The sequence below is a fragment of the Capricornis sumatraensis genome, chromosome 2 (assembly GCF_032405125.1).
Source record: "Capricornis sumatraensis isolate serow.1 chromosome 2, serow.2, whole genome shotgun sequence".
Taxonomy (NCBI): Eukaryota; Metazoa; Chordata; class Mammalia; order Artiodactyla; family Bovidae; genus Capricornis; species Capricornis sumatraensis.
This window is the reverse complement of record NC_091070.1, coordinates 107642467-107655341: the sequence shown is the minus strand read 5'-3', so window position 1 is coordinate 107655341 and position 12875 is coordinate 107642467. Positions and strand designations below refer to the sequence as shown.

Below are 12875 nucleotides of genomic sequence, written 5' to 3'. Positions count from 1 at the left end.
TTTATTGTCCCCATCTCTGCATGAAATGTTCCCTTGATATCTGTAATTTTCTTGAAGAGTTCTCTAGTCTTTCCCATTCTGTTGTTTCCCTCTATTTCTTTTCATTGATCACTTAGGAAGGCTTTTTTATCTCTCCTTGCTATTCTTTGGAAATCTGCATTCTGATGTTAAAGGAGTAATTGTTAAGCATGAAGGATATCTTTTTGGGAAAATTACTATAAGGATAATGGAAAGGAGTATAGTGGCTCATATGGTAAAGAATCCACCTGCAATGCAGGAGACCCAGGTTCAGTCCCTGGATTGGGAAGATCCCCTGGAGAAGGGAATGGCTACCACTCCAGTATTCTTGTCTGGAGAATCCCATGGACAGAGGAGCCTGACAGTCTACAGGCCCATAGGGTCACAAGAGTCAGACATGACAGAGCAACTAACATTTTCATTCTTTATACTTTTGAGCAGTAGTTTTTCTGGACTAAGCCTACTCTACCATTTCTCTAGTATCTTGCAGTTCTTTGATAGTAACTTTAAGAACACCTATTGTTATAGACATGTGAATAAGGCATAACTTGAATATTGTTCCAAAGGAAAAATACCATAGGATGTGAACCAGAGCCTCTGTAAGTAGTATGTTATTATCCAGACACATAACTTTGGACAAGTCTTTTCAGCTTAATGGGCTTCAGTTTTCTCATCTTTAACACAAAGATGGAGAAGAATAATTTCTGAGGACAACAGAGTGGCTTTTAGTGTGTATGACATATGTTACTGGACTGGTTATCCCAAGCAGTTCATCAATCTGACTGACCAGGCAGGTGGATGCCCCCTCTGCTCCCAGAGCTTCAAGTGCTTCTGTTCCCAGCCCCCTAGCTGCTGGTATCTCTGCTGAAAAGAAGCTTTGTGGAGAGAGGAGGACTGGACCTTTTTAAATTAATTTATTTTAATTGGAGGATAATTGCCTTACAATATTATGGTGGTTTTTGCCATACATCAACATGAGTTGGCGATAGATCTACAGGTGTCTTCTCCATCCTGAAGGCCCCTCCCATCTTCCTCCAGGTTGTCACAGAGCACCAGCTGTGTGTGCGCTGCATCATACATCAAACTCACACTGGCTATCTACTTTAGATATGGTAATGTATATGTTTCAATGTTACTCTCTCAAATCATTCCATCCTCACCTTCTCCCACTGAGTCTGAAATCTGTTCTTTACATCTGTGTCTCCTTTGCTGTCCTGCACATAGGACTGTTGCCACTATCTTTCTAGATTCCATATCTATACATTAATATATGGTATTTGTCTTCTTCTTTCTGACTTACTTCACTCTGTATAATAGGCACTAGGTTCATCCACCTCATTAGAACTGACTCAAATGTATTCTTTTTTATGGGGACTGGACTTTCATCCTGAGCATAAGAGAGGATTTGTAATGTCTGTTCCAGTTCTGACACTTTCTGAACCTGGATTTTTCTTGTAACCCTGAAACCATGCCTCATAGACATGACAGAAGCTGATGGATAACAGGCATTCTTGAGCTTGTCTTGCAGACCATCAGATACTTGTTAAAATTCCTCTGTGTGAGGTGGATGAATCTAGAGCCTGTTATACAGAGCGAAGTTAGAAAGAAAAAGACAAATATTGTATATTAATGTTTATATACCAGCTTGCCAAATGGCTCAGCAGGTAAAGAATCTGCCTGACAGTGCAGGAGATACAAAAGAGGCAGATTTGCTCCCTAGGTCAGGAGATCCCTAGAGTAGGAAATGGCATCCCACTCCAGTTTTCTTACCTGGGAAATTCCAAGGACAGAGGAGCCTGGTGGGCTATAGTCCATGGGGTCGAAAAGAGTCCAAAACTCATATATAGAAATCTAGAAAAATAGTACTGATGAATCTACTTGCAGGGAAGGAAAGAAAATGCAGAACGAACTTGTGGACCCTGTGGGGTAAGGAGAGGGTGTGATAAATGGAGAAAGTAGCATTGACGTATATACACTATCCAGCGTAAAACAGGTAACTGGTGGGAAGTTGCTTTATAACACAGGGAGCCCAGCCTAGTGCTCTGTGATGACCTAGAGGGATGAGATTGGGAGAGGGAAGGGAGACCCAGGAGGGAGGGGATGTATGTATAATGATGACTGATTCACATTGTTGTATTGCAGAAACCAACACAATATTGTAAACCAATTGTCCTCCAATTAAAAAATAAATTTTAAAAATCCTTCCGCTTGTAAACTGCCTTTAAGCTCACCTTAGGTTATTTTTTCCTTCTTTTGCTTCCCATGCACTGTGTCTTTTTTTTTTTTTTAAGTTTATTTTTAGCCACACCAAGAAGTATGTGGGAACTTAGTTCCGCAACCAGGGATGGAACTCACACCCAAGTGGAAGGGCCAAGTCTTAACCACTGGACTACCAGGGAGCAGAAGTTCCACCATCCCACCGCAATCACCACGGCCTTTAAATTGTATGCCTTCACAGCTTCATATAGCCTTGAGAATTTGCAGTCAGCTCTTGTCCAGTGCAATTCAGTTAAGGCTGGTTGGGACCACGGACCCTAAAACTGGGCCTGCACAGTTGTCTGATGAATGTCATTTTGACATCAGAGGGCTGGAAAACTCCAGCCTCAGATCATGAGAAGCGCCTCCATCTTGAATATGCAGAAGTGCATGAATAAGATACGCTGTGCAGAGCACTGATTACATCTTTTCCCTAGGTCCAGCCACCTTTCCCCATGCCTAAGATCACCCTGCTTATCCCATAAATATCCCACCTCCCTCCCTTTCAAGGAGATAGAGCTGCAACCTCTTTTCTCATTTCATCGCTTAGTTGCCTTGAGAATAAACTCCTGGGCCACAAACTTTGAAATCCAATGTTTGGCTTCCAGAGTGTTGGATAAAGAAAATTGGTTCTGTAACAATCCCTGTTCTTGTGGTCAGTAGAACTGTGAATGAAGCTCAAGTAGATATTATGGCTTTCACTGCTAACTTAAAAAGTAATAAAAATATATTCAGTTAAAAGAAATAAGTGAATATCAACCTCTGTTCATCTTTATTCATTGAAGCCCCTAGGCTCTAATTCCTCTTTAAGTGTTCATGACGTTTTCAGTGGTACAATCTGAGGTAGGCATCTATTTCTCATAGGTCACAGACAGGTCCTTCCTGTGGCAGACAAGGCATCACTTCTTCAAAATATACTGAAGTCTTCCAAAATCACCTGCAGAAGGTGACTGCCTGTCTCATCCCTGCCTGTCTGTCTCACATCTAGGATTCTCTCAAGGTGAGAGTACTTTGAAAATGTGACCTCATTAAATATGAGACCTGGCAGCCTGGCCATGAGGGGCTGGCTGCCAAGGATTGAGCAAAGACTGCCTCCTCATAAGCTTGATGTTCTAATACAACTTCAATCTGTGTTTTTAATTGTTTCAATACATTTAAACACTTGAGAAAGTATAAATTGACTGAAAAGTGGAAAAGCTTGGAATTTGAACCAGGAATTTGCCGAATAAGAACTAATTTAAGTGTAGAATGCACTGAGGCATTGGGAAGCCATTTGAAGAGGTAAAGGTGTTTGGAAAGTGGTTTGTGAGCAAAATAATTTTCAAGATACTACTGATTCAGAAAATGTAAAATTAGCAAAAGATTTTTGAGATCACATAGCTTGGAAAATATGGCTCACATCACTAATAGGTGATAGAATGGACTCCCACTAGGGCAGGGGTGAATTTAGCCAATTTTATTCAAGTTAGAATCAGCAATCTTAATGTTTTGAGGGGTCACATGTGATTCCTTTGGTCTAGTGAAATGACAGGAATCTGAGAGGCAATCTGACCTCTAAACTTTATTCTGCCACTGATTCACGTGCTGACCTGAGACATCACTTATTCTCTATGGGGGAGATTAAAGTATTAGTGATTTTTGCTCTAATAATGCTTCTTGGTGGAAACACTCAGAAAATCATCCAAGATAATGACAATAAAAAAAAGAGAATAGATGGTACTGAAATGATTCAGAATGATAACACCTACATTGAAGCACCTATATTAATATACCTAGTCTTTATTGGGATTGTTAATGAGAATTTACCAAGCAGGCATTCTCTAATCTCTCATCTCCTTTCTCCCACTCTCCCATCACATGAATTCTCATCAGTTTCTCTCTGTAAACTAATTTTATTTATGCCCCCCTTCTGCATACAAATTTCCCCTTTCACCCAGTTCCAGTCCCACTAGATGTATAATCTGAGCCCATTACCTAAACTATCTGAGTGCCAAATCTAAGGTCACAGAACTGAGCTGTTTGCAGTGGCTCATGGATTTCAGATCTTTCACAAGTTCAGGAAGAGAAAAGAATAAATATACTTACTATTTCAGGAGCCAAATGATATAATGAGCTGAGTCAATGCTAACAAAGAATACTTACATCAATAAGTTGTTGCCATCTGAATCCAGGGGAATGTAATGAACAGTGTACGACTATCAGACATTTTGCTATCTCCCTTTCTGAGTTCTACATGTCAAGCTGTATTACAGTTGATGTTCATTAGGAGAGGGATCTTCCCACCTGTTGTTGTAAGGAGCATAGTGAATAAACAAGCCTATCTTAAGGGAGAGTCTCGCATCAAGAATGTTCAGGAGTCAAGAAGAAATCAGAGATTATTATATAGATACATATTTAATATAGTCAATGTGATTGTCGTTACAGATACATATTTGGTGCTTTATCAAGTAGTATGAGTTACAGAATACACAACACATTGGATACAAAATTTGAAGATAAACACAGTTGTTCCTACATGAAAAACATGGGATACATGCTGATGAATGGATTTCCAAACTTTCATTTCTACTCTTTTCTCCAGGCTGGTCTCCTGAAGATGAGTTGCAAGTTGTAACAGTCTTAAAAAAAACTCAGTCCCCCAAATTCTAATAACATATGATATGAAAAGAACTTTTGGCAAAAACTATCAAGATTACTTCTCTCCATGGAAAAATTTTCAACATTTCCCATTGTTTTGTTTATGCCTTAGTTTATATATGTTTCCAGATAGGGAGTTAAATGCTTTAATTGTATTCATTACTAGATAAATGTGGTTACACTCAACTATTTTAAATGTATCCTCATGCTGGAGGAGAAGAGAAATGGAGACATAGGTGTGAAAGAGAAAGGAAAATTTTCTCGTGAGAAAACAAGAGACTTATCAAAGTAGATATAAATGTTGTGTTGAATTTGTAGCTTCTCCACTAGAAGATAAGATTATTGTTAAACTGTGAGGTGAGAATAATATTCCAAAGTTTGGTTATCTGTCTTTTTCCCTTTACTTTCTGCTGTGAGTTTCCATTCAAAGCTATTAATGTCTTAGTTGGCAGACTTGATCTTTTCAGTTACAGGGTGTTGGGGGAAGCCTTTCTTTTAATATCTATTGCTCTGATCTGCCTCATGGCCTGTTTGGGTGAAGATATGTTTAACACAAGGAGTAGTTGCTAAATTGCTAAGGAGCCTTGTCCAAAGCAACTATTAAACCTACACTTATCTAATAGGATGGAGAGACTGGAAAACCCATAAACCAAGATATAATAAGACCTCATGTCCAGAACCTATAGAGAGTTGTCTAACCCTTGGGTTTGGACATTCAGATATTAGAAACAGTTCTCCAGGCTCTGCTTTCTTGGACATGCAAACCCACTGGGGAAAGGATGGCCTCCATGTTTCTTCTTTTATCTAATCAAGACTCCCTAGGATTTTAAAATGGAGTTTCACATCTAGCTTTATTGTTAGTCAAGAAATGCCTTCCTGCAAATCTTGGTGGTGACACCAAAAAGTTATTTGATTTTCAATCAAGTGGAGTTGCTCTTAAATGTTTCCTAGTGAATGGACTCACTTTGTAGGTAAGTCTGGGCACTTACTTCTTCACCACTTCTCACTCCTCCTTTCCCCTCTTTCTTTTCTCATGACCCTATTTGTACCAAACTTGCTAAATTACCAGGAAACAAAGAAAATGGCTACTAGAAAGAATGATTTCAAGGGTAAAAATCATTTCCCTGAAATATGAATAGCCTTTGAAATGATTTTCCAATTATCAAATTTGTGATGGGACAGATAGCTGGAAAAATCCCTGACAAAGAATGTTTATTAGTTTACCAATTGATTTATTATACTTTGTGAAATAATAATAACTCCGCCCTATTGGAAGGGGGTGTATACAGAGAACAACAACCAAGCAAAATCGATGGCTCTGTAGAAAGCAAAAATAAAAACAATTTCTTTAACAAAATTTTCTCTTTATGCACTAAAAACTGAAATCTGCTTAAAGCGTAATTTGTACAGTAGAGAATGAGTACATGGGTGGTTTTGGGAGTGGGGCACAAAATGTGTTTATAAATTTGCTTCTACTGATTTGAAAGCAAAATTACTGAAACACATCAGTTTTACATTTCAGAAGGTGTGTGTGTGTGTGTGTGTGTGTGTGTGTGTGTGTGTGTGTGTGTTGGTGGTGGTTGCTCATATGAACAAGCACTGCTTTAGCAGCTAAACATGGAACACAGCCTCCTAACTTACTCTAGAATAGATAATCTTCCTTTTTGTTCCGGTCAAATTTGGATACTCATCTGAGGCCAAGCTCAAACTATATCAAACACAAGCAGAGAGACAGGGCATGGCGGTTTCCTGGACTCCCTAATCTTGGGTTTCTCTCAAGGATGAGAACCTTGTACTCCTGTTCCCATTGACCACCTCGCTACATCCCAGATCTACACAGGACTGTGTTACATTTTCTCAAGGGAGGAACACATCAGCGCCAAGGGCTCCTCCGCTGAGCTTCATACTTCACCGGGCAATTTACTCAAGGGAGATTGCGGAGAAAGGGGAGGAGGGAAAGGGAGTGATAAACGGACATTACACATTCTTTTCCTGAAAAGCTCTCCCTAGTTTTCCCAACTTCCCAAAATTTAAAAGAACGCTATTTTGTTTACCATGGAAATTTTTGGTAGCTCAGGTTTTTCTCTTCTGAGTTTAAAAACACTCAAAATATGCCAAAGAACTTTCTAGGGCAATGTTTATATGTTTGCTTCTTCATTTGGGGCTGTGATATTTATACTCCTTTTAATTTTTTACTTAGAAGAGTGTCTAATGTGTGTGTTCATACTGCTTTAAGTTTAAAATCCTGTTTACATATATATTCCATGTCACCAGTTGACTGCAAGGCATTTGTGCCTCTTGTAGCCTTCACAGCTCTGCCCTCCTGGTGCTTAGCCTGCTTTTTCTGCCTCCTGTGTTTTCAGCTTATAAAAAGGCGAAGGCCCTTTTTATCCTCCACTGACAAGTCTACCCACTTACATAGGATGTGCAGTCAATTTGTGAATATGGTAAGCTTGAGTGTTTGTAACATCAACCATCTTGGTGAACTTTCTAGTCTCGGTCAATTCTTTGGGTATTTGTAAACATTCGGTTATTTCAAATAATATGAATAAAATATTTGAAATTTTAATGACATGAAAATTTTTCTTAAAAATGTTTTAGCATTCAGAAAAAACAACTCACCTAGATTCTTTGGTTCTTAAATTTTCTAGCTGCTTGAGCAAGTATAGGATTGGTGATTTTATACCCATTTGGGGCAGCATAGACAGATGCTGAGAAAGGTTGTGCTGGGAATTCTTGTTATGAGTTGCTTGTCACTCCTACACAAATAGACATGGTGAGAACTTATCTTTCGTGCTCACAGTGTTGACCTGGCCTGTCAACCTCTTGACAATGGAGTTTCTTTAAAGTGAGCAATATTGACAAATATGAATGAACTCATACCAGACTAGCAACTGTTGGCACTAGACCCAGTCACTCCAACCCATTTTCAGAGTTTGAAATGGCAAGTATTCAGAAAGGGCACATTAGTCTTTGAAATAACAAAAATAAGAAAAACCCAACAAATGTAGTCAGTGTTTACTCAAAGAATACAGTCATATTTTTGCTTCACTTTCAATATTCTTAGGGAATAACTGAATTAATAGGTTACAGACATGTGAAACTAGGAGTTTGTAAATGAAAGAAGGAAACAAAAGGAGGAAATAGAAGACTAAACAATGTAATCTCCTACTTAAACATTTAAGATGTTTACTAATCCCTTAAAAATCATTTTTTTAGTTAACTCAGTATCCTCATTTGGTTACCCTCGCACACAGTTGGTCTCTTTATTACTAGACTATGTATTGCTTAATCAAATCTACTAAAGATAATAAAAATGCTAGTAAGACTTATCATAATCAAATACAGCATGCAAAGTTTAAACCTACTAAAAATTGGCTTTGTGTAAGGCATGTTAGGGGTATAAATGTGTGTTTTGACTATAATACAATTCATTAGTATGGTGAGCAAAATAAGGAGGGGAATGAGCAGTTGCTAGAAGATCAGATCATTTTGCAAAATGCAGGGTACAGTAAAACTCTATCTCACTCAGAAAGTCTCTGCATTTAGTCAAGTTTTCTGAAGATAATTTGCTATTTTGAAGATAATCATCATGTGCTTAACAAACTGATGGCACCATAGGACAACTACCCCTTTTAGGTTTGACAAGATTTCTCCATTGTAGTATACAGCCCTCTTGATATTGAGAAGGAAGACCATGGCAATGAGCAGCATGTTTTTGTTTTACATGGTTGGAGTTGGCAATTTTGGAATTTTGCACTCACACAAATTTTAACTAATTTGAAAATGGAAACCTTGGGCCTACATAGATACATTTATAAAGTAATCCATGTCAATCTCAGGTTACTGATTTAATACAGAATTTGGTAACTTTATGTGTGGGAAGGTCTGAGGGAATTATAAGAAGCCCCATGGATTGTGTTCAGATTGATTTTATATAAACACAATACATCCTTGGCTGTATCTCTTGTTTATAATCTCTAGTTAACACAAAGATGGTCTCAGAGGAAGACCAATGTTTTGAACAATGTATTTGCTTAAAAACTCAAATAGTGGTTGCCTCATAAAATGCTTCCCACATTTTACTAACCAAATTCAGAGAATAATGAGTGGCCTCCCTGGATCAGAATTAAAACAACAAATGAGATCAATTAATCTCACTTGAAATTGGTTTTTCCACATCCATATTATATTTTCATCCTAATTTAGATGGCAATCCATTGCCAAGTGAAGTCGCATTCAATGATATCATATTTCTGCTTTATATTTCCCTAAGTAGAGTTTTTCTGTTGTTCTGACTGAGTTTCACAACAACCTACAAGAGTAGAGCTTAATTGAGAATGGGGGCAGGAAGAGGACACTGGAAAAGGAAGACATTGGGTCAATAGATAATCTTCCAAAACAATGTGGGCAAAAGAGTAAGCAACCCTCCCTGGGGTTTTCCATCTCAGAATCTTTGAGCAAGCTGCTACAGGAAGATATGTGGGTTGCTGGAAAGTGCAGGGTGATTATGGATGAAATAACTCTCAGGATGATTCTCACAGCCTGACTGCATTGCTACTTGATGAACTCTTGATAAAATTCAGAGCGCACAAAGCGAGGCAGCGAATCCTTCTCCATCAGAGCATGGATTCTTTTCTGGGCCACGTCAAAGCTACTTGGGGAAGGCTCCACCAAATTCTTCACTGTGATTTCCTTCGTGAAGTGATCAATATTCACCTGTGAGCCAGAAAACAGGGTCACTGAGTCAGCCCAGGTTGTGGGATTTGAGGAGGGGTAGGGAGTAAAGTGTTTCTCACATAACACATGAGGGGAAGAGAGGCATAGGAAATTAGAATAGCTTATCACTTCTATTTTATATACAGTAGGGTAAGGCAACTGGTGCTTCAACAAATGCATGACTCAGATTACGATCTAACCAATATTAGGCACCCAGTGTTAGAAATAAACAACTGATTCAGGCAGACCTCATATAAGCTTCTCAATAACCCTAAAAAGTGAGTTTTTCCTTTTCTAAGCAAAAGGCAGATAGACAGGGACTTCAAGATCACAGAGCTAATAAGTGTATTTGAAGGCAGAGACTCGGAATTTGAATCTAGGTATCCTGATGCCTAATCCCATAGTCTTCCTACCACAGCATTTGGTTTCACCTCTAATGGGGAGAATGAAGAGAGAGAAATTCTGATCAGGGATCCAAGACTTTATGCGTGTCTCTAGAAGAATAAGTAAACTTGGTTTTTTCCTGAAACAAACAAAGACACGGTGGTTTTAGCACAACATTCATAACAATAGCAACTGACATTTATTGAGTGCTGAGAACTTTACTTTCACCAGCACTGTGCTGTGAACTCCTTGAATCTTACAACTCTGAGAGGCAATACTGACATCCACATTTTACAACTGAGGAGCAGAAGAGTTAAAGTGATTTGCCCAAAATCATAAGGGGTAGATAGAAGATTCAAAAGCCCAGCAATGTTGCTTTTACCCAGGAGACTGGAGTGTTGGGAGGCATCACGGCTTATCTGGCCTGAATGCAGGGCCATTCTACACTGTGTCACTCCCAGGGACATCATTCATGTTAGGGTCCATGTGAATGGTCCCCTGGGCTTGTGCAATGCACAGCCTACCTGGGCTTGCCTGAGAATGATTTGACAGAAGTCTTTGTTTATCACGTTGTTATTCCAATGACTCTTGTACCTCAGTGTAAAGAAGAAAGAAACAAAACCCAAATCAACCAATGGTTCTGAACTGAAACATTAGGAAGTGGTCTCTCCTGGGCTGCTAAAGTTTCTTGATACTGAGAAAAGCTATTTGTGCTCAAATAATTATGGAGTGTCTTTAGGTCAGAGTCAGGGACAAAGGCATGACTGGGGACAGCCAGGCCAGAACAGACAGGAGTGACTGTGATTGAAGGTCCAGGACGAAGTGAGTTGAGGCTATGACGTGCTTTCCACAGGTGAGAGCAACCTGTGTGTTTTATGCAGGAATGGTGGAAGACTTCACAGACTGCGCTGGAAATGGCCTCAAAGGTGAGGTAGTCAGATGTCTGTCTTCATCGGTGAAGACTCCAAGATCCAAAGAGGTCAATTTACATACCTACAAACAGCTAGTGAGGAACAGTCTGTTATTCTTCCTGCCACACTAAAGCAATACTTCTTCCTTCTCTTAAATATATACTGAACTAGATGAGCAGCCAGACTTATTCAAAATAGTTGAAAAATTTTAAAACTAAAAATTATAAAATTTTGAACAATTATAAAGCTATCTACTAATCCTACTTTTTAAAGAATTGATATGTTTTTAAAAGAAGTGATACATATTTTAACCTCTCTAACACATAAAGAGCAAATAACAACTATTTTTTCTTACTATTTTTATGTGCATGAGCTCCTCTAATGAATCTTTTTGATATATACTCATCTGTACAATACTGAACAAAGAAAAAAATTTTTATTAAGATATGGACATGACAATTTTTAGTATATAAATTATCTGTTTATCGAACTACACAGGGTAAGTTCTCATTTTTAAATCTTACTTCCAATTTTTTATCACTGTATTTCTCCTTCAGTTCCTGATATTAAAGAGCTGAAGTGAATATTCAGATAAAGAAAATTTAGATTACTATTTGCCTGGGTAAACTTGTTATACAGGTCATTCTGGTATTCATCAAAATGAAATACTAGGCCTTCCCTGGTGGTACAGTGGATAAGAATCTGCCTGCTAATGCAGGAGACACAGGTTCAGTCCCTGGTATGGGAAGATTCTATATGCAGCGGAGCAGCTAAGACCACGCACCACAACAATGGAGCCTGTACTCTAGAGCCTGCAAAGCTCAACTACTGAGCCTGTGCGCTTCAATTACTGAAGTCTGCGCCAAGAGCGAGTGCTCTACAACAAGAGAAGCTATCGCAATGCACTGCAAGGAAGAGTAGCCCCTGCTTGTCACAACTAGGGAAAGCCCACACACAGCAATGAAGACCCAGAGCAACCAAAAATAAATGGTAACAAATAAGTAAATAAATAAAAACACGTTTTTAAAAGTGAAATCATAAATTTTTGTCAAAATGCAAGCTAACTTTTAAAACAATAGCTACAATTTATTAAACATCCTCTAGGTATATATACACACACCACACACATACATGAAATTATTACAATTAAAGAGAATTGAGAATTAGAAAGCTTTAGTTAGAAACTTGCCCAAAGTCATACATCAAGAAAGGTCTGGAGTTGGTATACCTGCATCCATTCATCTCACAAACATTCACAGAGTGTTTATTATGTAACAGGAGTGGGATTTACATCCCTCTGATGCTCAAGTCAGAGACTGGAGGCCAAAGCTGTTTTAATTAGAGCCCAAAGGTCCTTATAATGAAGGCTATCATTTGTGTGTTCTAGTAACTCAGCAAGGGTTTTATTTATTTTGAAACTCTATTCTTAATTTCTCATATTTTCATGATACCCAGGAGTGTTCTAGTAAGGAACTTTGAGAACAATGTTTTCCTAGAGCTCAGAGCAGCTAGCAATAGCCTGGATGGGTCTCCATTATTTGCATATGTTCAAATCCTAGGCTTCTGTGAAGAGGAATGAAGGTGGTAAGAAGACAGGTTGGAAATGGGAAATCAGTCAGTCAGGAAATTGTGTCAAATTTAATACTAACAGTACATTAATGTCCTTGGTAACATCACAAATAGAGATTCCATGCTGACAGAACAGGCCAGCTCAAATGGCATCAGAAGTAGGGGAAAGCCAATAACTATGCATGGGCTGGGAGACTGAGGAGTAGAAGAGGGGATCTAGGGAGGATTCCAAAATAATTCCCACAGCAAGACTAAACGCAGGTGCATGCTAGGATTCTCACTTTTCCACCTTGACCTGTCGTACTCTATACTCTTTGCTCCTCACCTCCACCTCCTATGTCATGGAGGCGGCTCATGTGTTGGCATTAAGTATATAATCTA

General features: G+C 38.7%; 1 protein-coding gene across 1 annotated transcript in view; it reads right to left on the bottom strand.

The window, feature by feature from the left end:
• Positions 1–9468: 9468 nt before the first annotated feature.
• The window catches only part of RGS5 (regulator of G protein signaling 5), a 52425-nt gene continuing 49018 nt past the window's right edge, over positions 9469–12875 (bottom strand). The window contains exon 5 of the mRNA XM_068965758.1: positions 9469–9630. Coding sequence (XP_068821859.1) covers positions 9469–9630 — 162 coding nt within the window. The remainder of the gene's footprint in view (positions 9631–12875) is intronic.